This window comes from Paracoccidioides brasiliensis (assembly GCF_000150735.1).
Source record: "Paracoccidioides brasiliensis Pb18 unplaced genomic scaffold supercont2.2, whole genome shotgun sequence".
NCBI classification, from domain to species: Eukaryota; Fungi; Ascomycota; class Eurotiomycetes; order Onygenales; family Ajellomycetaceae; genus Paracoccidioides; species Paracoccidioides brasiliensis.
In genome coordinates, this window is record NW_011371359.1 from 3,297,424 (window position 1) to 3,321,472 (window position 24,049).

The 24,049-nt window shown below is 44.5% G+C and overlaps 7 protein-coding genes across 7 annotated transcripts; 5 read left to right on the top strand and 2 right to left on the bottom strand.

Annotated features, from left to right (window-relative positions):
- Positions 1-1,589: 1,589 nt before the first annotated feature.
- Positions 1,590-4,592, top strand: PADG_02230 (STE/STE11 protein kinase; the record flags this gene model as incomplete). Its single annotated transcript, XM_010758962.1, has 4 exons — positions 1,590-1,786; positions 1,875-1,948; positions 2,034-2,185; positions 2,247-4,592. 4 exons carry the CDS (start codon positions 1,590-1,592, stop codon positions 4,590-4,592), a joined length of 2,769 nt encoding a protein of 922 aa, XP_010757264.1.
- Positions 4,593-5,873: 1,281 nt separating this feature from the next.
- On the bottom strand, positions 5,874-7,124 carry PADG_02231 (mitochondrial 54S ribosomal protein YmL7/YmL5; the record flags this gene model as incomplete). Its single annotated transcript, XM_010758963.1, has 3 exons — positions 5,874-5,997; positions 6,105-6,797; positions 6,871-7,124. 3 exons carry the CDS (start codon positions 7,122-7,124, stop codon positions 5,874-5,876), a joined length of 1,071 nt encoding a protein of 356 aa, XP_010757265.1.
- A 767-nt stretch (positions 7,125-7,891) lies between these two features.
- PADG_02232 (uncharacterized protein) lies at positions 7,892-10,518 on the top strand (the record flags this gene model as incomplete). The annotated part of the gene is made up of 5 exons (XM_010758964.1): positions 7,892-7,990; positions 8,143-8,244; positions 8,297-8,677; positions 8,770-9,427; positions 9,479-10,518. The coding sequence occupies 5 exons, from the start codon at positions 7,892-7,894 to the stop codon at positions 10,516-10,518; spliced, it is 2,280 nt and encodes a 759-aa protein (XP_010757266.1).
- A 699-nt stretch (positions 10,519-11,217) lies between these two features.
- PADG_02233 (tethering complex subunit PEP3) lies at positions 11,218-14,315 on the top strand (the record flags this gene model as incomplete). Its single annotated transcript, XM_010758965.1, has 3 exons — positions 11,218-11,434; positions 11,538-14,145; positions 14,231-14,315. 3 exons carry the CDS (start codon positions 11,218-11,220, stop codon positions 14,313-14,315), a joined length of 2,910 nt encoding a protein of 969 aa, XP_010757267.1.
- Positions 14,316-14,822: 507 nt separating this feature from the next.
- On the top strand, positions 14,823-17,097 carry PADG_02234 (uncharacterized protein; the record flags this gene model as incomplete). The annotated part of the gene is made up of 6 exons (XM_010758966.1): positions 14,823-15,093; positions 15,135-15,376; positions 15,461-15,932; positions 16,162-16,277; positions 16,329-16,596; positions 16,622-17,097. The coding sequence occupies 6 exons, from the start codon at positions 14,823-14,825 to the stop codon at positions 17,095-17,097; spliced, it is 1,845 nt and encodes a 614-aa protein (XP_010757268.1).
- A 2,633-nt stretch (positions 17,098-19,730) lies between these two features.
- Positions 19,731-20,059, bottom strand: PADG_02236 (uncharacterized protein; the record flags this gene model as incomplete). Its single annotated transcript, XM_010758967.1, has 2 exons — positions 19,731-19,824; positions 19,986-20,059. 2 exons carry the CDS (start codon positions 20,057-20,059, stop codon positions 19,731-19,733), a joined length of 168 nt encoding a protein of 55 aa, XP_010757269.1.
- Positions 20,060-21,069: 1,010 nt separating this feature from the next.
- On the top strand, positions 21,070-21,356 carry PADG_02237 (uncharacterized protein; the record flags this gene model as incomplete). The annotated part of the gene is made up of 2 exons (XM_010758968.1): positions 21,070-21,163; positions 21,253-21,356. 2 exons carry the CDS (start codon positions 21,070-21,072, stop codon positions 21,354-21,356), a joined length of 198 nt encoding a protein of 65 aa, XP_010757270.1.
- Positions 21,357-24,049: the final 2,693 nt, after the last annotated feature.

Genomic DNA, 24,049 nt, shown 5'->3' on the forward strand with positions numbered 1-24,049 from the left:
CAGGAGAGAGCTTGAGATTCGTCGCGTTTAGAGTAAAGTTAAAAGACATTCCCCTTACATCATGGGTCACCCATCATCTTTTTATCCGCAGTGAGAGATAAACCGTGTTGTGGTTGTGGTTGTGGTTGTGGTTGTGGTTGTTTGTTGTTAACAGTCTACGATCTTTTGGATGTTGGGTAGGATGTAATAATTATTTATGCTTGGCTATTCTGATGCCTGCTCAAACGCGTTGAAAGGAAACTCAGCCCAGGGATTGCAATCCCTTCGCGATTAACTAGATATTAGGGTTTCGTATCAGGGAGGCCGTTGGACCTCAACGGCTCAAGAGACATCCCTATTCATACATAGAGAGAGAGTAAATGGATTGTCGACAGCAACAGCGGCAGCAACGTCAACGTCAGCAACAGGTATGGGATAATGTCTAGAAAGATGAAGACGGGGATATAGATATAAAGTGTCTCTGGATCATTTTAAATCCCCCAACCACTCAGCTGAAAAATTAACCCGTTCTTCTGCTTCACGCCCCGCCCGCCTAGATCGAACAGGCGACAAAAAGGCGTCTAGGCTGGGTCATCGATCGATCTAGTATTTTTTTTTTTTTCCTGCTTCTATTTTGCAGCTGGACGACGGCTTGTCACAGAATTCGCCCGCTGAAGTTTCGAGTTTGAGACTGCGCCCAATCAGACCCGCAGCCTCTGATCTTTGTTTTACCTTCTGAGCCTACTTTATTATGATGATCATTTCACCCATCATCCTCATCATCAACAACATCATCATTCATCATCATCATCAACATCATCAACATCATCAACATCATCTCATCATCATCCTTGCATCCTCAACTCCTCATCACTTCAACGCTGCCTAAACTCTGGCACAGAGTCTCCACTCTTAACACACCTCAAAGTTTTGATACCTCTCTTGCCTGTTGTTGTTGTTGTTGTTTTTGTTGTGGTGGTGGGTGTGGTTGTGGAGTTGATATTCCACCACGGTCATTCTTCACTCCTTGGCTAATGTCTTAACAACTCCATGGGTACCCCAAACCTCAAATTCCACCCACCCTCTCCCATTTGCGTACTCTGACATCTTGTTTTCAATCCCTACGCTTCCTCCTAGTCTTGAAACAACAACTTTCATCTCTGCTTTGAGAACTCATCTTTCACCCTTGTTCTAGGGGCTGGGTGATGACCGCGGAACTCCCCTTCCCCGGCTGATGCTCTTCGTTTCTCCGACACCGGCCGTTCCTGAACAGATCTGATGTTTAATTAAATAGTGTTTGAAAGAACAACCCTCGTTTGCCAAAGTATATGTCACTGGTGTTTTCTTTCGACATCGTTATTGTATATTAACTATCGTTTCGTCAGGCTTTCCTCTGATCCTACTTGGTCTACTTCCTTTCCTATCTTTCTGCGTGGTGTCAAGATATCTCCGCCAAAGGACCCCCACCAGGCACGAACGTCTCCAGCACACTCTCTGAACATTGCTCAATGGCATTTTAGACTACCGTGATATCTCCCTTCGTGATCTTTACTTATATATCTTTTCTCAATCGAGTGTGCGGATTCGTTAATACTCCGGAACTTGGCACGATGTTGAGCTCCCAACCCCAATATTCTGCGGTGTTGCCAATGCACACTTCTTCCCAGCCATCATCGTCCTTATCTACGCCATATATGTCATTACCAGCTCACAAATCATCTACGAACACCTCTACCCGCGATGGCCCATACAGCAGCCCGACAGAGTCAGAATTCTCAGAGGGATATGATACGCTGGACTCTGTTCGGTTGGTTGATTACCTTCCTTTGGGGCACAAATGCTCCAACGAACCATACCTTCTTCCAACCCACTCTGACAGACTTCTTTTTCTACAGGTCGTGGGACGAGAAAAGGGTGATAGATTGGCTACATAGTATACGATGCGGTCAATACGAGCCGCTCTTCAAAGGTATGCGAAATCGCATCGAGTTCCCTGATGTGTTCCGTGCCGCATGTGAACCATCGTCCGTTTAACTAAACTTGGAACTTACCAGCAAATCACTTCAATGGCGATAATCTCCTTGACTGCGATCAGAAGATTCTTCAGGAAATGGGAATAAAGAAAATCGGAGACCGGGTCCGGATTTTCGTGGCCATCAAACAACTCAGGAACAAAAACGCGTCGAATCGCAAAAAGCGCAATAGGGTAAGTTTAACGTTTTTGCTGGAAACTCCAATAATCCCTTATTCTTATCAAGATATTATAGGATTCATTAGTTGCCCTCGATTCTGCGAGCTTCGTACCCCCTTCTTCTGAATCTCCCCGCGGAGCAAATTCTCGACAACAGGCGGGAGGAAATCGCCGATGGTCACGCCATCTAGACCCTCCTCTAACAAGCTACAACACAAGCTACACAGTACCGGGGAAATCGTCCAGACCGTCTTCACCCCAAGCAGATTCTGAACGCGGCTTGCGACCGTATCGGTATCCAGTCGCTAGCCCGATGGAAAGTTCACGGAGGGAACAAGGTTCGAATTACTTTAGCAATTACCCCAATTCCGGTTCTAACACCACCCGCTATCCAGGAACTCCAGGAGATGTCCCCCAAACTGCCAGAACGGTCACCCACGTCAGACAAAGTCCCAGCATGGATGGAATCACCATGAGCTCCCTTCCTCCAAATTCGCCGGTTATTCGAGTGATACATTCCGGCGGACAGACCAAAGTCTTGAACATAAAGCATTGTAAAAGCCCAGAGAATATTCTCATCTGCGTTTTGAGAAAACTTCTACTTCCAGAATCCCATTATAAAAACTACTGCTTTTATGTTCTGGACGGCTTAGATCCAAACCCAGGCAACTGCCGTCGCTTGTCGGATTCAGAACTGCTTAAAATATGCGATGGATCCCATAGATCGGAACGCGGCCGGCTAATCCTGAGGAAAATCCACGCTGGTGAACCCGAACCGGAAGAACTCCAGAGAGCAGCTCAGATTGCCCTTGATGAGACTCAGACGGCCCATTTAAATGCCCTCAGTGGCACCAACGTGCGGAACCAGATCAAGCTGCAAAAGCTGACTGGCGAGTCATGGCATAACATTAGACAGCCACTGTCACCCATGTCCTCTGACCGAAATAGAGATGACTTCCAAAGACAAACACCTTCAGAAAGACATCAGTCTGCGAAGTTGCGGTCGTTTTTCGGTGCTCGACCACCAAGTGAAATGATTATTCATGAGCTCACGTCGTATTTTCCAAGCCACCAGAAGGAAGACATTGAAAAGACAATGCGTTTATCAGTCCGAAGATCTCAACGTATGAGCCGTGCCGCAAGCCGTCTGAGTGTTGTTAGCAATTCCAGCTATGCCTCAAGTCTGAGAGATGCCCCACCCATCCCTAGTATTGCAGACACTTGGTTGACTGGAACTAATGGTCCTGGTGGGAGACCTGCGAGACCATTGTCTGTTTCCAAGTTCAACCTGCCACAGATTTCATTCCGAGATTCTATAGTGTCCACTTCCCTACAGCCACTGCAAGAAGAAGAATCTCTTGAACCTAACCGAAAATCATATATTTCCTTTGACAGTGGCTCCGACCAGACTTCCGGGGAGACTGATCGTCAGACTTTCTTGGACGAGACACTTACCCTGAATGATGGTGGATCGATCAACGAACGCCTTAGCATGATAGTTGCAGAGGATGGAGAGGAGCAAGACGATGGCTTGAATGCTTTCCTGGCTGGCGACAATTTCGGTAACAAAAACTGGATGAAGGGATCTCTCATCGGCGAGGGCTCCTTTGGAAGCGTCTTCCTCGCCCTCCACTCCATCACTGGGGAACTCATGGCTGTTAAACAAGTAGAACTCCCTTCAGCAACCCAGGGAACAGAGTTCGACAAAAAGAAGAACATGATGGTTGCTGCCCTCAAGCACGAAATTGACCTTCTCCAGGGTCTCCAACATCCAAACATCGTCCAGTATCTCGGAACATCAGCAGACGAACAACACCTGAACATTTTCCTCGAGTACGTCCCCGGTGGCTCCATAGCCATGATGCTCAAGCAATACAACACCTTCCAAGAACCCCTTATCAAAAACTTCGTTCGCCAAATCCTCGCCGGCCTCTCCTACCTTCACAGCCGCGACATTATCCACAGAGACATAAAGGGCGCCAACGTCCTCGTCGACAACAAAGGCGGCATCAAAATCTCCGACTTTGGCATTTCCAAACGCGTCGAGGCATCCACCGTGCTAGGCAGTGGTGCGAACCTTGGCGGGGGAGCAGGCCACTTACACCGCCCTTCCCTCCAGGGAAGCGTGTACTGGATGGCACCCGAAGTCGTGCGGCAAACGGCGCATACCAAAAAGGCCGACATATGGAGTCTGGGCTGTCTCGTCGTTGAGATGTTCATTGGCGCCCACCCGTTTCCTGACTGTAGTCAGCTGCAGGCTATATTTGCGATTGGAAGCAATCAGGCACGGCCCCCGCCGCCAGAAAATGCGAGCAAGGAGGCCATGGCGTTTCTGGATATGACGTTTGAGATTAATCATGAGAAGAGACCGAGTGCGGACGAGTTGCTTAGCAGTCCCTTTTTAAAGCAGGCCATGCCGTGAAAGTTGGCTTTACATGCGTTGTTTTGAACTTTGTGATTTACTCTCTGCCTTTGGACGCCTTTTGCCTTTACCCTGTTGTTTCCTTTTAGGTTTCTAAGAGATCCCTTGGTTTTCATGAGAGCAACGGCTGAATGAGACGCATTTCTTTTCTATTTCCCCCCTTTATATTTGCCACCTGGCTGGTACCATTTATCGTCGATAACATTCATGTCTGACGTTATGATATGCAAATGCATGCTATATCATGTGTTACTCTGCTTGAATCCCATTTACTGCTGCCCGCTCTTCATGATCTCCCGGCCATTCCCCTTCCCTTTCGTATTCTACCATCAATATCGTGAGATTTCCAGCATTACTATGTTTATGTTGCCTTAACTTCTCTTCCTTTAGATCTACTCCGTATTCAGATTGTTCCCACAGCGTGCATCTTGATTTTGCTCACCAAAAAAGACTTGATGTTTTTATTTTTGAGTTTGTCCTCGTTATTTTATTTTAGCTATTCATCAAGCGGGCTTGTTCCTTTAGGAAATTGCATATAGTATAATGTTTTGATGTGAAGGTTTCAAATTCGTTCTCTACATGTCTTCAAGTGAGATAATTGTGAAGCATAGACATGATTGGAAAACATGCGGCTGCAACGACCGGGCTGGTTTCCAAGGCTAACTTTCCATAACGTGAAATTCGGGTTCGGGAACACTCGAGTAGAAAATTAGAAAGTTTATACCGTGGATTCACTGGGGATTTACCATATCCATAGATATCAAACACAAAAACCCCGCTCAACGGTAGAAAGATCCTTACTTGACCGTTTTGTGGCTTTCAGGGATTAGGGCCGGAGGAGAACTCGGTGACCTTGAAGAAGTGAACGGAGATGTCCACGGAGCTCTTGTATCTGCTGACTCTATGGACGGATTCATGGATGATTCACCGGAGAGCAATCTCTTATTATTATTATTATTATTACATCGTATCATGTTATCCCGATGGAAAGTTGGGACAATAAGTTAGTTGTGTTGTATTTAGAAAAGTGCATCGCACGGGTATAGCACTACAACATCAAGATAAAAGAAAATTGTCAGGCTATAGCATGAATAAATACAAGTAAATAGTTAGCAACATGCTCCCAGCCCATCCTAATAAAAGTACATGTGCATTACAAACCAAAATGTGGGGCGGGGAAGGCCTCCAAAAACGAAGAAGTAATGCAGATCAAAGGTCCGCAGAAGGAAATCAAACACCCGCAGTGACAGGATCTTTTGGAGTTGTTAGGTGTCGTTGATTCTAATTTATGTATTTCCCATGAAATGGAATGCCCATTGCGTTCAGGAGGAGTCGGGCATCACGGTCTGTTGTCGCGGTCGTGTGGATTGTTATGTTGCAGCCGGGCATCATGGCTGGTGGGTACCTATATAAATGCAGAGGGGAAAAGTTAGATATGTCCAATTTTTCGCCAAAATAAAAAGCCCAAAGTTGACGTTAGGCGAAAGAAAGAGAGGGCAGGTTTCAACGTACATATCATAATTAACCTCAATCTCAGGGAACAAAGACAACATATGCGGCTCAAGACCAAATGAGATATTCCCACTGCTATCACCACTGCTCCCCTTGATGCCTTTCCAATCCTTAATTCTAGGTAGCACCACATCAACCAACTTCCCGAAGAAATGATACATATCTTCACCCCTCAGCTCAGCCGTAACGGCAATGTGCGATTTACCGGGAACAATTCCCCACTTCGCAACGCTCCCCTTCATCTTATGTGTCTGCACGCGCACATTGGATATAGCCTGTATCGCCATGCCAGCCACATGCAGCGGCGCCGACCCGTTTTCGACAACCTGCTTCACATAGCTGTGCAGCGTGATCTTGTCTAGCTTGGGAATATTTCGGAACGTTATGGGTTTGCGGAGGAGACGGAGAACGTCGCCGCCTCGGGGGCCACGGAGGGGCCGGTTTGCGTGGTATGGGGAGCTGTCGTCCCAGCCTCGAAGTCGGGAGGGGGGAGGGGGTGCTTTGAATCCGGGTGGATTGTGCACATAACAGAGGGTAAGAATGTCGTGAGATATGGTGGATTCGTAGGTTTGCTCGACTCGGGGGAGGGTGAAGGGGCCTGGGATGAATTGGCGGGATGCGGGGTCCCAGGCTGGTGGTGGGCGATGGGGGTGGAGGGGGCCACGGTCGAATTTTGGAGGGCGAAATTGATAGCTGGATTGGATGGTGTGAGTTTGCGAGAGTTGAGATGAACTCAGCCATTGGTGTAGGGGAATTGGAAGCTTACCGGCTGGGGGGTAGTTGCTTTTTCCGCGCTTTGCTTCTGGCTACTGGATCGAACGCTTTGATCTCGTCCTCTGGCAGAGCAGATGGTTGGGAGAAGGTCGAAGATGTGTCGAGATCATCCGTGATCGTTTCGGGAAGAACGGCCGATGCGGACGAGGCATTGCGACGGCACGACGGGATCAGGTGGTTAGATAAGAGAGTAGAGGCTCTGGGCAGCACCCTATAAATCTTTATTGAAGGTTCACGGAGAGCCATTGCTGCCGCGTTGGACATTGGATCGAGCCCGTTTCTTCAGGCTTCGTTATAGCAAAAAGTTCCGGAGACTTTGGAGAGTTTTGAAAATTATCGGGCACGTGGTTGTTAGCTAAGGAATTAGTCACAAAGTTTTGAGTTTCTTTAACGGGGAAAGCGCACGTTTGGCCGCTCCGGTTGCCTTGGGAAAGTTCGACCATTCGTCATCGTAACCTCAGATCGTCTTGGCTCCAACAACTTAGCAACTTCTGCAACTTCCACGTCCCCCCAATGGTCAGTGAGACATACCTACACTTCATTGCATATCGAAGAAGTCCTCTAACACGCACTCCTTGTTGGCCAGTCTTGCTGGGATATCCTTGTGATTATTTGTTTCTCTTGACCCAATATCTTACGAATTGACATCATAAGCCCCGCAGAGCTCTAGATAGATCTCTATGTTCTGCTTTGCTGGAGGGGTATCAGCTGAGGCGGGATACCTGATTCCCCCACAAACAGCGTCCCCTCCTGGCCATCGCCAGATACATAATCGTGACAAGGTAAACCCTTTTATTTACCCTTTTGTGCTATTGTTAATTGTGCTGCCTGGTGGCAATTCGACTCCTGCTGACACATTTTCATCTGCTCGAACCTAGGCCACGATGTTAAAGGTGTAAAACCGTTGAGAGCATGCCGCTGGATAAAAACCAGCATCCATTTAAGCTCAACTCTTTTATTGCCGTTAATTTTTTATCCGTGAATGAAACACTGTAATAATTTGACGAACCGACATGACTGGAATTTCGGCATTCCTTCCCAGGAGAGACAAGCGAAGTAAATCGAGAAATGCATTTCCATCCAAGTGGCGGATTCCATTACGCTCTAATGTTGTGAGTTATGTGTTGCAATTTCTCTTTTACTTTAATATTCTTTTAATCATCTATTTAAATTTTTTTTTTATTTATATAACCGCCCCCCCCTTTTTGCATCTTTGAAGAAGAGGCATTTGCACTGTTGGACACGGACTGATCCAACCCCCTAGGCTCCCACGGCCGACCAAAAGCTTTTCGCGCCTTTGAAACTATTCTCAGTGGATAAATCAGATTTAAGCCACACTATCGATATTGGGAAAGAGGATTTAAAGGTGCGCTCTGAGGTGTCACCGCTACTGGTTATGTTCCTGACGTCCTTATTAGATTGAAGAGATACAAAGCCAACTGCTGAAGTTAGGGGTTACCGTTCTAGGAGAGTCGCAAATACGATATGCTCTCCGTTCTGAAATATCTCATGGCGATGTGGACGAAGCATTGGAATTTCTTGTGCTCCTTGAAGATTCCCTCCATGGCATTATAAATAGCTACAATCCTTCCATTAAGCTGCTTGGTGCTGAAAATCGGAATGGCGTTACATGCTATCTGGATGCCTTGCTCTTCGCAATGTTTGCACGTCTGGATTCATTTGAAGTTATCTTACATGGCTCGTACGATGATGAGCATGAGCCACAGCAAAATCTATCCATGCTTTTGCGGCTGTGGGTAAACTTGCTGCGGTCTGGGAAATTGATAACAAAGGACATTGTTAGTAGCCCGTTAACCTTTTGCCAATCCATGGGAACCTCTTGTGTTGTTACCAACAACATATTATCACTAACACTGAAAATGCCTGGCAGACAAAACAAGTCCAAGATGCATTAGCGCAATGTGGATGGCATGATGCGGCCCAATCGCAGCAACAAGACGTATCTGAAGCTTTCACATTTATCACAGAACAACTTAATCTTCCATTGCTCACGTTGAAAATGGACATTTTTCATACAGGGAAAGAAGAAGCAGGAAATGATCACAAGTACATAAATGAGCGACTACTACAGGTCGCAATTCCGACCGAGACAGCTGATAGCAAGTCAATAACTTTGGAAGACTGTCTTGAAGCATATTTCAACAACCAAATTGCTGTTAAAAGGTATCTGGATCGGAAATATACAGAAATGTCGGTGTACTCGACAGATTCAGTGACAAAGGACGGCTTGTCTTACATTGAAACAAGTGACCTGGAAACTTCGCCCACGTCCGATTCCCCAATTTCGAGGTCTTTCTCTGGATCCACGAAAGTGACCGATCCTCCTGTTTATATGTCACATACACCGTCACCAATACATTTGAAAGCACATACGCGCTCATCGAGCATCATAGTAAATCGATTCATCCCCGAAGACAATTCCAATGAAGGTGGGGACAACACCAATGCGGTAACTCCCAATAGGTTGCGGAGAGGGACCTTCCGCAAAGAGGTCCTGCTACCTGCTTGGCAGATGTTTAGTTTAATTCGTGAGTTACTTTCCGTGTAATTGTAGGAAACCCCACTGATCAAACCAAAAGCTTGGTACACGGACAGTGTGCGGTGCCACGATGCAGCATCAGCAGTTGATTTTTCTTCCAAAAGACCTATTCTCGGGATATGTTTAAAACGATACTCGGTGCTTCCTAATGGAAATACAGTTCGCCTAGACACCTTTGTTGATATCCCTATCGAAATTGGACTGCCATATTTCATACAAGATGATGAGATGGAAGATGGTGGTCCATTGTACAGGAATTTCAAACTTTCCCTTCAATCAGCCATTTGCCACCGTGGAAACTCCATTGAATCTGGTCACTATATAGCTTTGGCCAGAGGTACCCCTTCCGATAATCACGATGGTTCGATGTCCTGTCGTCACTGGATGCGATTCGACGATTTAACCGACGAAAGAATCACAATTGTCGATATAGAAAGTGCCATACGTGAAGAGTCTCCATATCTTCTATTCTACCGAATAGTTCCTATTGACAGTGATAGTGAGTCGGCCTCCCGTGCACGGCCGTCGAGTTCATATGGAGAGCCAGGAAGTTCTGCAAAGGTATCATCTAAATCAAGCCTGGAAGGAATAAACTCCATAACTTCTGTCGTTGACGGTGGTAGTGATGCAAAGTCAAATGGTGCAAGTCCGGAAACTAATCTCAATCAACGATCTGACGCGAATGCTCTGTCAGATCTCAATTCGACGAAGACTGTTCCCGAGAATGGGAAGGAAGCAGCTAGCGGTGGTGAAGAGGGCGTATGTAGTACGTCTTCTTGTAGAAGCCTACCTATCTTAAAAGATTCCAGCTCAGCAAGTCAGAACGAGCTAGAGCTGGGAAATAATGATGTTCCTCATTCTCATTCAACTTCCATGAATGGCACAATTATCACCGTTGAACCTATTCCGGATGGCGATTTCGAAATGAACGGGACCGATAGTTTCGATGGCGAGAAAAGAAAAAAGTCCAAACATGCGAAGGTATACAAGGAGAATACGCAAAAAGTGCCGAAGCACAAGAATCATCATTCTCTCAAAAAACGAGGTGGAAAGCTGGAGAGGGAGTGTATTGTTATTTAAAAAAATGGGGATGGTTCTATTTGGGATTTACATTTTTTCCTGTTTTGGGTATGATTGGTGAAATTCCCAAGTCACTTATTTATGGCCGCATGCTTATGGCAATGGTAATAATAATGACCCTCAATACACCGCCATCCATGCACCTCGTTATCTATCTGTCACAAACATTTTTTGGCGCTTCCCTCCATTTTCTTTCTGGCAGGTGCTTAACTATTCATTTGAGAATAGGATTGTCTCCAGTTCTACTGTATTAACTAATGATAACGTTTCTTGGGTTTCAATCTGTTTTTTCATTTCTTAAGCCATTCATTGATGGAGGGAAGATTTAATTGGGCATCTTTTCTCCATGTTTTGAAGCGAGCTATGACGATCAACCAAGCCCTTTTCTGACGCTTCAGCTCAATATGGTGGATCACGTATAATCACTCTGTCTGCCCACATCGCATTGATGTAATGATAGGCTACATGTATAAACAAACCCTAACATTAGTCCAACATCATTCAGACGAAGAGCTCTGCAGAACTCTAATTATTCTCCCGCTCCTATGTTGCTTATGTAATAGCTACTCATCCAATGACAGGAGCTCGGTCTTGGCATTTCCCCATGGCTTCCTTCGAACATCTCGATCTGAATACTTGATATCACACAGCCCACAAGTCGCAAAATCGCAATGTTAGAGCTTTGAATCTTAGCGCATAATGGCGCTGGATGTATCAAGTGGCTACGTAGCTGCCAGCAGCTTGGCCAAACTCACTGACACCTCTGCGCCCATCTTCAATGTTGAGCGGGTTCAGCTTAAGTTCTCCATAGCGTCGGACTTTGTTGCCGCGCAGGTTGCGAACAATGTTCTTATTCTTGCTCTAGCATCGAGGAGAATTTTGCGGATTGATCTCGATAATGCGGAGGATATCGATGGTAAGAACCATCCTTCCCTAGGTTGTGGCCTTTCTTTCCAAGATGCTCTCTTATTTGGTGGTTACTGGAGCTAACCATTACTTCCCCAACCCGAAAAATGCAGACGTTGATCTGCCCAGGAAGTCTTCGGTGACGGGTTTGATTCGCCGCATGTTCCTGGATCCTACCGCATCACATCTTATCATCACAACTACACATGGCGAGAATTATTACCTCCATAATCAGTCCAGACAGCCGAAAGCCCTTCCCCGCTTGAAAGGTGTTTCCATCGAGAGTATCGCATGGAATCCTTCCTTGCCAACGGCCTCAACTAGGGAGATTCTAGTAGGTGCATCAGATGGGAATGTCTATGAAGTCTATATCGAACCGCTATCGGAGTTCTACCGAAGGGACGAAAGATATGTTAATTCAGTGTATAAGATCCCGGGATCGAGTGTGACAGGTATTTGGGTGGGTTTGGTCCCTGGAAGCCCGGATTACCGATGTGTTATACTATCGTCCCATAGAAAGATATTATATTTCATGGGCCGTGTGGGAAAAAACGGAAAAGAAGGCGGCAGCTCGATATTTGCAGATCTGTTTCACAAGGAAACTCCCCTTGTGCATGAGGTCTCAAGCGCATCCCCATCAGCGCCTTCATTACTTGCTATGCAACCTGACCCTCCAGAGGATCACTATGGTGAAGGGGAAAGCACAGGAAAACAGTTTGCCTGGCTCACTTCTCAAGGGGTTTTCTACGGAACAGTTCCAACGACGCCGTCAACCCCAGAGCTGGGAGAGCGTATTTTCGACAAGGCCAAGTTACTCCCCAGATCTATTCTGCCAGGATCAGAGTCTGCCAGAGGCAGCCGAAAATTGATCCAAGACCCGATTAAAGGGATGACTTTGACTCAGTGGCATATTTTGACTCTGGTCGAAGGTCGCATCGTGGCAGCCAACAGGCTAAATGGGGAGATCGTATATGACCAGGCTGTTCTCGAGCGCGGCGAAAGTTCTCTTGGTCTGGTATCAGATCAGAAGAAAAATACACATTGGCTCTTTGTTGGCAAGGAAATTTACGAAATCGCAGCCAATGACGAAGACAGGGATGTATGGAAAATGTTTCTGAAGGAGCAGCAATTCGATGCCGCTCTGCGGTACGCCCGTGGCGCAGCCCAGAAAGATGCTGTGGCCACAGCATCCGGTGACTATCTTGCAAGTAAGGGCCAATATTTGGAGGCTGCCGCGGTATGGGGTAAAAGCAGCAAAAGTTTCGAGGAGGTCTGCCTGACCTTTATGAATAAAGGGGAACAAGATGCTCTGAGAAAATATCTTCTCACACAAATGTCAACCTACAAGAAGTCTGCAATAATGCAAAGGACGATTATTGCTAGTTGGCTCGTGGAAGTTTTCATGTCCAAGCTAAACTCACTCGATGACACCATTGCGACGAAAGCGGAGTTAGTGGAAGGGACAAATGCTGGGGAAACAAGAGATGCACTTAACAACGTACGGGCTGAGTTTCAGGACTTTGTTATGAAATATAAATCGGAGCTTGATCCGAAAACCGTCTATGACATCGTTGGCAGTCATGGAAGAGAGGAGGAACTGTTATATTTTGCAACAGCTATCAATGACTGCAATTTTGTCCTCTCATATTGGATCCAACGAGGAAAATGGAGTGAAGCTCTCAACGTCCTAAAAAAACAGACGAACCCGGATGTCTTCTACAAGTACAGCTCCGTACTCATGACACATGTGCCTCCTGATCTCGTCGATATACTGATGAGACAAATCGATCTCGACCCTCAAAAGCTTATTCCTGCCCTGTTGAGTTACAATAACACTACTAAGGTCCCGCTTAGTCAAAATCAAGCTATTCGTTATTTAAATTTTATCATTGCCAACCATCCAAACCCATCGGCAGCGGTGCACAACACATTCATTTCCATACATGCCTCCCACCCCTCTTCCTCGGAGGCTGCGCTACTATCATACCTCTCCTCTCAACCGTCATCCCCTCCCCCTTACGACGCTGACTTTGCCCTCCGTCTGTGCATCCAGCATAACCGCGTCCAGTCATGCGTCCACATCTACACGACTATGTGCCAGTATCTTCAAGCTGTGGAGCTTGCTCTAAAACACAACGACATAGAGCTCGCTGCATATGTTGCGGACCTCCCCAATGGAAATGACAAACTTCGCAAAAAGCTATGGCTCCTGGTAGCGGAGAAGAAGATCCGCCAACCAGGCACTGGAATCAAAGATGCAATTGAGTTTCTCCGTCGCTGCGAGCTTCTCCGGATAGAGGATCTTATCCCCTTTTTCCCGGATTTTGTTGTAGTTGACGATTTCAAGGATGAGATCTGTACTGCGTTAGAAGACTACTCGCGACATATCGACAGCTTGCGTCAGGAAATGGACAATTCTGCGCATACGGCTGAGCAAATACAAAATGAGATTGCGGCACTTGATTTACGATATGCTATTGTGGAACCGGGGGAGAAATGCTGGATATGTTCGTTACCGCTGCTTAGTCGCCAGTTTTTCGTGTTCCCTTGCCAGCATGCGTTCCATAGTGATTGCTTGGGAAAGAAGATACTTGAAGCAGCTGGGTCTGGCAAGAGGAAACGCATTAGGGATTTGCAGATTGAAATGAGCAAGGAAACGAACACTGGAGGGAAACGGGAGAAGGTTATACGTGACCTGGATGGGTTGATTGCTGAAGCTTGGTAAGCTAACTGTTTTATCACACCTTACTGTCGTTAGATTTCAATGTTTAAGAGAAACGCTGCTGACATACTTGTATTTAATCAGTATTCTTTGTGGTGAATATGCAATCAAGCAAGTTGATGAGCCATTCATCAGTGCTTCAGATAATAGGGACGAATGGGCGATATGATGTTTTAAGCTACCACATTCTGTTCAAGTTCTTAGGGGGTGTTTAACTAGCGATCCCTTTCAATTCCCTCACTGGCGTTCAACATAACTATATATGTCATATTCAGATTCTCAATATTTGGTGTATATACCTCAATTCCATCTTTAGACAATCATTCCAATATAACCTTCCCACCTATTAATACGCGCATATACTTTAACCCATATCATGCAAAGGTGCATTTTGACATGGGGTTATGCTAGACCACAATAGGAATAGTATCACCTCCATTCTTCCAGCTGCCAATGATGTCAATAAAATGGATACCATTTCTTAATCGCAACAACTGGGTTTACAAGTTTGAGGTCTGTGAAATACTGCTACGTAGGTGGCGCTGCCGCCAATTGCTGCTTGCTTTCCCAACAATTTAATGTCAGATCTTGGACATTAAATCTAAAATGAAAACAATCATCACACATTATATTGCCAGGTCGGGGGTTTTGGATATCCCGAACAGAACCACCAGCAATGGCTGAGAAGGACTCGACAACGAAGCACAGCCCTGTCCCTATTCACAAGAAATCAGAGGAGCAAGTCTCAACAGCTGGAGCTACTTCATCTGCCCAAATAGAGCAAGTCGAACATGAGTCGGCTGAGAAGGTGGCGCAGAAAGTGCTCCGGGAAACCCAGAGAGCGGATTCAGATCCTCAGGGGCGATCCCCGACAGGCACAAATGAATCTCTCGTGAAAGGGCTCTCAAACCCTGGACCTTTGGATGTTAATCAGGCGGTTCAACAATGTAGGTTCATGTAACCTATTGGATCTCGATCCATGGTCGAGACGGGTGGGAAATGAGATCTAAAATGTCGCAGCAAGTCTACAACGTCAAAGCCGTGCCCGCCCTTCCTCCAGGTGATTTCGACCTACATAGGGCCAAGGAGGAAGGTTTCTCGCCAGATACGCTCAAATCTGCCATTGAGCGGTTTTACGCAACGGTAGTAATTGGGCTCATTAACGCTTTCAAACATTTTGTTCGACTGCGTTCGTCGAAAGAGACTCGGCGAACAGCAGCGTTCTGTGTGGTAAGTAGTAAAATAAACATTAAACCCGGATAGTTAAAACGTTAAGAGTTGCCTTGCTAATTAATTCTCAAATCTCCTTCCAAGGTCTATTTTGCTGCTTGGGTCCTGGACCTCATAATACCAACAGCTCTCAGCACGCTGCTCTTGTTAATTTTTTTCCCTTCATCTCGAATCCTACTATTTCCTCCGGTACCAATAAGCCTAGTCAGTTGCGAAACTGGAGGTGCTCAACAACCGAAAGCCGGTGTAGTGGGATCAAAGGGCACCGTCACAGGCGCTCCCGAGAAGTTCAAGGGTGAAGCAGTCGAGCAGGAGGCCAGCAATTTGGTTTCAGGTGCCTCCCGTCTGGCTTTGGAATGCGCTGGTGGAAAATATGACGACGAAGCACAGGCAGACGACAAAAAGGAAACCTCATCTTTAGGAGATCCTGCGAACATCGTGTCTAAAATAGCAGATGCGGCAACGGCTTCCCGTGGCGGTACCCCCAGTGAGGAACATGACAAGACCAAGGAGCTTATGATGGAGATTATCCGGGAAAAGGGCAATACAGATAACGGTGTTGATTGATTGTTTTTCGGATGCATACGAAAGACTGAGCAAGTATGCCATTGTTCGCACAATTAGTTCCGAACAGGTGGAATGTTTCACTGACTTTCTGACTGGCAGTGCCCTTTCGCCAAAGCCCCCGTTCATATCGAGCTGGCCTCGAATACGAATAGCGCTTCTCTTAAGTTTTGCGACTGCAGTTATCCTGCTAACACCAAGTTATATATTCATCAAAACAGGCACGTATCTTGCGGGATTAGGTTTCTTTGGGGATCCGATTATCAGTAAAGCCACAGAACTATTGGATCGAAAGCCACGCAATCCGACGCAGGCAAAAGGAGAAGGAGGAAAGCAAGTTAGCAATCAATTTCCCTTCCAGAGTGAGAAGCACGGATGAGTCTCTAAGCCATCCTTATATAGTCTCATATTTAGAGGTGTACCAACAAACGCTCAACTTACCCTTACCATCTTTCGAATTGGAGAAGCGTGCGGCTATCCCGTCCCAGCTCCCCCCGTTTCTTTGAAATCAAAAACATCAGAGTCTGTTTCCATAGCAGAGGAAGAACTACCCCAGGAGTTCTTAGATGCTGACATCAACCCACAACCGCCAGAAGATTCCAGCGAAACCGGAGAGGAATCCCCAGCGAAGGCGGAGCGGGAAAAGAAATCCTGGGGTACTACGATTGCTAACTTCTTTAGAGGAGCCACCGCGGCCGGAGTTGAAACAAAGCTTGCTTATGATTACACCCAAAGCCGCTCTAGGGTCAATGGCTTCGAAGCAGTACCTTGGAATACTGCGCAAGAAACGCCAATCTTCACAGTCGACCTCACCCACGACATTTAGAGCAAGGTACAAGGGGCAGAAGGGAGGTATCATCATCGCGTCGCGTCCTTCAACGGAACCATTGATGCTTTATTTTACCACCGAACCTGGACAACAATCCAAGGACATTAGCATCGAAGAAGGGAAGAAGAAAGGGACTATCTTGTTTTCAATTTCAATTAACGAAATTCAAGTATTGAAGAAGATTAGCGCTTTGGGATGGACAGAGAAACTGCTTGTGGGATGGTCAGAGCCTAACAAAGAGGTGGTTGACGGTTTGGTGATCTTCGGGGAAGAACGCGGAGCAACAGTATCAAGTCACAGCGATCGGGCGAAGAGACTCTCTGTTTAACCGTCTCATTTCTATGAACGGAACATTTTGGGACATTTGTTGATCCAGGTGATAAAGAAGGGAGCAAGAATGTCATTATTTTTCTTTCCGGATTCCAGCAGACAGCAGGATCCGATTGTCCCCCGGACAACAGCGTAGCCCCATTGCAAAAATTTTGGATAATATTCCTCTGCTTCTCGACCAATGTTGGAGACACCTTCAATTCCCCTTTGGTGCAGAAGAATAGTCACCAGATCCCGTTCGTTAATCTTGGGCAACTGCAATAAGCCAAAGTAAGTGGGATTGCCAGTCCATTGGCAATCAGAGTTGTTGGATTTTAGCTATAAGCTTATTAGCAAATCGTCAACAATCAGGTAAGTGTCATCTTTTTAGAGTTACCCGTGTGGACATTGCGTGTAGTTTTCAATAACCGAATCCTCAATTTAATCTTCGGAGTGGAGAGTATCTGTCAAAAATTCATCTACGCAGTGCGCACGAGAAGAAAAGTCACATGATCTAAATTTCTATAATCACGTTACCCGAGTTAGGCATCCCATGAACATGCACATTGTTGATTATTTCCTATGAAGTATGTTCTTCGGTGTATCATGTTCAGCATATTTACATATGCTCATGTCCATCCTTCGATTTATCCTGTATTTCTCAATGCTCAAAGCGTTAACCTTCGAAATCCCCGCATACGGATGCGACAAATGATCGCAGATTGTGCATATATATTGACACCAAAAAAGAAGAAAGAAAAAAAGTGTGGATATACCTAGGGCATTCATCCAGCCCTGATCGCTGTTATCCAGGATGTCCCGATTTTCAGCTGATATACATCCCTTGCATTAATCATACATCTGCATTGACACCAGCGCATCCCCAAGTCTCGGTTTTGCATTCAAGCTTTAGCTTGAATTGTAAGGGAGAATCACCATCTCTTACTCTTAACCTTCAATCCCACTGTGGCTGGCGTGGACTTCTCTGCTGGTGAGGGCGGGAAGATAGATACATCTGACTGTGATCCACCCAGGTTGAATGTAAAACAGACCGGCCGGAGCAACTACAAAGCGCCAGGCCTAACTTACTTTCACGGTAGGAACAGCAAACCCAGTTAGTTCTTGTAAGGACTACATTTCACATCATCAGTGTCGATGATTTGCCTGATAGAAGGTGGCGTAATTGACGACTGATTGAGAATTTTCGAGAGTCACTTGCAACCTAATGGCTTGCGTGTGGGCTTGCTAAGGGCTTGTGTTGAGGCCGTGTGTACCATTTTAGCTCCAGGGTGAAGATTGCCTGGGCTCTTGGGCAAGGTCGTTGACGGTTCGTTCCCTCGATGATACAGACACAGTGCGGACCCATTAGGGATGCAAGTGCCACTACAAATACTCCAGGGTGATGTTGTCCTTTCTGATGAATAAGGGCAGCCCTCAGTTTACAGGGTTGGGCACAATTTCACCCTCCAGACCAACAAGATGGAGATGCATCGTTAACTTTATGAGCTGAGTGTGAGCTCTGCAGCCCATTTATCCTAAGCTTCGATCACCAACCTTATGTTGTCACTACTCTTCACCAAATTCAGTTCACGCATATACGAAAAAGCACTCCACAGGTGCATTGCAACTCTTAAGTTCCAAGTAGCGTGAGACTAAAAGGGACAGTGCTCTTTGCAGTAAAAAACGCTTGTGTGGAGCAAGGGAACTTCCCGAGCGGGTATCAGACGATTCTGTTACTGTGACCTTCTGCCCTGCTTGTCGTTTGAAATCCAAAAGACGGCGATTTAGCCATGCACTCATATTGAACACATGGGACCATCATAACAAACCATCCGTTTGATTATCACTCAGCAGAACCACTAGCAGTTGTTATATCAGACAACGCGGCACGTTCTGCCTTTGTACGGAAAATACCAAATGGAAGCAACCTCATCACTCCATGGCGATGGTGCCTAAAGGCCGTAACTACACAGCACTCTCTAATCATGAGTTTATCAGACCGACAGACATGCGAAAGAAGATCTAGAACCGTTAGAGGCCAATAATCTCCGTAGCTCGCCTAGTCTTGTCCCAAAACTTCCTCAGCCCCAGTTCGTACTTGCTAACATGGTGTGTGGGCATTAATATGATGGATGATAAGCTTGATTTGTCGATTCCAGAGCAAGGGCGACATTCATTGATATATATCTCAACTCAAAAACTGGAGCGAGGGTGGCACCACTCCTGATCGTGGTGATGCAATCTCGAAGTATATAATGAATGGGTCAAGATGTTGTCATCATTAATGGTAGTTTCCTTGAGCTTCCCTTCTCGGGTATGGAATTGGGGATCCTTGGGAACTGATCAGACAACCGACACAATGGATTGATTTGAAGAACGATAAAAACAAACTTGAAAATATTCACAATAGCTGGGGGAAAAGAACTTCCTGTCAACAAAGTCTGTCTTATTGAATACTGATCGACCCCATGATCAAACGGTCGGTCCTCTTTGAGTTTCTGCTGTTTTTAAAGTCTCGTTGCTGGGAACCTTGAAGAAATCCTGATTTGAACCTTTCTTTTCACCAATCCATGCTAGATCTTCTTCCCGCCAAAACGACTAGAATAATAATTTAAGCATCTCTAAAGCTGCTTTCTTTTTTTTTTTTTTTTTTTACTTTTCCAAATCATGGGGATAATCCTTCACGTCCCCAGCTTGGAAGTCCCTGAGGAGGGAGAGGGTTGGGAAGTGGTCGTGTGAGGCGCCACTGACGAGAGTTAGTTATATTGACACTCGAATTTTTGTGTCATCATGATCTTCATCGATTCATACTCAGCCATCTATCTTGCTGGTCAATCGAATGAATAATATTCACTATTATTCTTAATTTTATTGAAGCCGTGGATTTGGAACTTTGACCTGACAGACCAGTAATTCGTGGCAAGGCAGGCATTATTATTTCCCGGTCCGCCTCCGTGTTCGTGGTGTGCATGCAAGGACATAACAGCAACCAGGCATAAGGCACATCCGCCTGTTAACTATGTGTTCCCACCCCCCCCCCAGAAGGAAATAAAAATGCGCTTTCAAACTTGTCAACCAATGGGTGTTGTGGCCCTTGAGCCATGGGGACATGATTTGGAGAAAGAAGCTGTATTTCTGCCCAATGATATGACAACAATCGAAGCATTTTTTCGATCCCCAATCGAAACACAAACGTTGACAGGTCCAGCTCCTCTGGAGGCATGAAGGATGTGCATAAAACAGTGCAGGTTGCAACTTGCAAGTCGCATATGCATATGCAAAGTATCACCAAGCTCAAGTCTCTAGCGCATGTTGAAGGCTGTTCGTTGGTCCGTCTGTCCTGCTTTTCACGCGAGTCGCAACGTTCGCACGGAGTTTGTTCTCTTATTTTTCTGTGCTATGCTGTGCTATGAAATGTGCCGCGTAGTGCTGCAGAGACCAGGATTTGATTTGTGCGAAAGATGTTGGATATTCTGTGTCCCGATTTGTTTTTAACACACCTGTACCCCTTCACATTGCCCAACATGTTCAACGAGTTTTGCGTAAGTGTGCGTACCGGCATAAATAGAACATCTACACGTGATTGATCGAAGTTGTTGATCCCATACAGCAGATATATACATACCAGGTACTCAGCGGCTGTTGTATTCCAAAAATGAAATATGAAGATTGAAAGAAATAGGAACGCGATGCTTCATCCCAGCCCCGAAGCGTCACTAAATTACATCGGTCTTGGCAGCTGATAGTTAACCATATCGCAAGATTTGGAGAAGGCCTTTTGGGCGTCCGCATGAGGTCCGCATGGGGTTCCCATGAGCTCAATGCTCAACGCATCATGTTTAAGCGTACTCCGTTCCTAGACGGTTATAGTTATCACAGACCCCCGGTTAGCATATTTCTCACGGCTGATTCTATTTTTCCCAAGTCCACTGGAAGTTTCACACAAGCAGCGATATCCAATAACTAATTGATCATCTCCCTCTCACGACCCATGAAGGATGCTCGCGGGCCACACGTCCCCAACGACTTTGTGCAGAAGCAGAATTCCAGCAAGTCAAAGCTTCGAGGATCATGCGTCTTGCACAGTTAAAACCACAACTAATTCGCACTTACTATATAGTTCTCCTGATCAACGGGTTAGTTGATCGGTCGACTTGGCTTTGAAACAAAAAAGCGGTCAATAATACAAGAAGAGCAACGCAAGATAATTTACACCAACGTCAGCTTCAAGGAAGAATTCAACAACAACAACAACAACAACAACAACAGCAGGAATGATTCTCTTGGAGCCCATAAGATATGTGGATGTAAAACTTGATTTTCCACCGTCCAACAAAAAGGGCGGTGCTATATCAAGGAATGCACTGAAACAGTCCCCCCGGATCCCCGAAACAACCTAGAAAACTGAAATCCAAGTCTGCCGCTTGAAACAGCTCACCGAGGCATTAAATGTCTTAGGGCATTTAATGAGCCATTGGCCTTCCTGGTTAGAAATAAAAAGCACATTTTCGTTGCAAGGTACAACTTGGAAGTGTATTAATTGACACATGTTGATACACATTAAGATGTAACGAAGGCCAGCATTGCGTCCAACCTGTAAGGTAAAGTGAACGGTAACTGGTTGCACAAGGACGCAAATATTTTTCTTCCCCCTTCGCACAACACTAATTAATTTGCTTATTAGATTCAGGATTGCATCTACAGTCATAGGGTGGTAGGGGGGGGGAAGACAGCCAAATCTTGCACAGTCCTTTTCTAACCAACTCCAGCGGCTAGAATATTTATATCAGCTCAAATTGTCGCGTGTGACATGGCTAGGGAGCACACCAGCAGGAGCACCAGCTGCATGCCATTGTAGACCCTGCTGCCTATTTTGCAGACGGTGGTGTGTACATCCGTCTAGGCCCTGTCGGCTCTGTTCTTGTGGGAAAACCAACTGTTATATAAAAAGAATTCTCCATGGGTTCGGTTGGAGGATCCATATCTCTTCCCCTTTAGAGCTTCTCCGTGACATCAGACGGCATTTGCGGAGCGTACAAGATGATCCAAGCATATAACTGAAGACCTCGCCCAGGATTAAAAGAGTAGAAAGAACCTTTTTTAAAAGTGGGGTTTCATGGAACTCAGTCCCAATTCAGCATTGTTGTAGTGATACTTGCATGTTTCTATTTGTTGACGTCGGAGCCATGCTATGGCCTGGCAGGTAGTTAACTAACGATGTCTCTGATCATAAAGTATATTATAGCATACTTGCTCACGTTATCTGTATCATTCAAACCATTAAATAAGCTTACGTCGAAGAATAACTATATTTGGACCAAAAAAGCATCCCAAAAGCCTTTCAAAGAGCAAATATAGAACATTAGATTTGATAACTAACTAGTTGGGGCGCGATAGCAGCAAGGACCTTTTAGTCAACGGAACGAAATTCCCAACCGCTAGTTATGCATAGTGAACTTATCAATCTACTTTTTAAAGTGTCAGAATACCATTAACTCACAATAAAAATAAAAATAAACTATATAAAAGAGGACAGAATTTGAATTTATAATTATTTTCTTGGAAAATACAGAAACTACCTGTATTCATAATGCTGTAAAGTTACATAATGATTTTAGTTATACTTTAGTTAACAAGTTTACTCTTATCTATTAATAAGTGATTGCTTTTCATAACTAGAATCTTATATACAAATTCACATTAATCCATTGCAACTGAAGAGAAATACTATTTAGCAAGTACTAAATTTGACTGAGTAAAAATTATTCATTAAATCTGCTTTATAAAGTGTAGTATATTATCTTCTACTATATGAGATTCTAAATTCTCTTTCTCTTATACTAAAGCTTTAAACTTAGTAAAACACTATATAGAGCTTTAAAGTCAATTCTTATAATATGATAGTTATAATTAAGTAAAATACAAAATATAGTTGATATAATTAAATTTATATTAAATTTATATTAAAATATAATTAATTCATAGAAATATGATTCATAAGTAAAAACTGCTAAGAAAAATAAATGAAAAAAAAGTAAATATATAAAATAGAATATTTTGAGAAATATACAAAACTTGAAATAAAGAAATAAAGAATAAAATGTAAAATAAAGTTAAAATAAAAGTCTTAATATAAAGCATATAAAAGCTAGATATAATCTTTATAATTACTTAATTTGCTTTTTAATAATGTTTAATAATAACTAGTAAAACTGATTGAAGTTAGATAACTAACTTAATAATAAATATATATTTATCTTAAATAAAAAGAAAAAATATACAAAATTAAACTTTATTATTTTTTACAATCTCTTTGTTTAAAAGTGGTATTAACTATATTATATTAATTCAAATCTTTATGCTACAACCATAATTATAGAACTTTATAAAAATATAATAAATGTAAAGCTATTGAATATATATCAAAAAAGAATAATTTAGTTTTAGTATAGTTTATTTTTTTTTTTAAACAAATTCTTTTTATATTGTTGTTGATAAATTCCAATTAAATTTAATACTAGAGATAAAATGAATATTGTGTCTTACTCAGATTAAGGTTCCCCCTCCACTTGATTGGGAACTGGTTAATTAGCTTTATTTATTATCAGTTTAACTACTCCAGGTACCAGTTGAATGAGTACCCTGGCTCTGACGAAGTAAACTCTAAACCTCGGCACATCTTTCCTTGCAAGTCAAGACTAGCCAAACTGCAAAGATAACTTGGCCGCAAAAGTCTGGAGTGGACATAAAAGGGCAACTGACAGTTTCACTGTTCATTCACTGGTCACCTGCCGAAACTGGCAGAGCATGTAAAGAACACGTAAACATCATATCATTATTATTGAACACGTTATGTGTTGTGAAAGCTGCTGAGCAATCTATCCTTTGTTTTCTATGGAGAGGTTTCGGGATGTTGGACCGTGGCTACGTGGACGGGAAAGTGGGGAATGTGATGTAGTGGAGATAGCTAG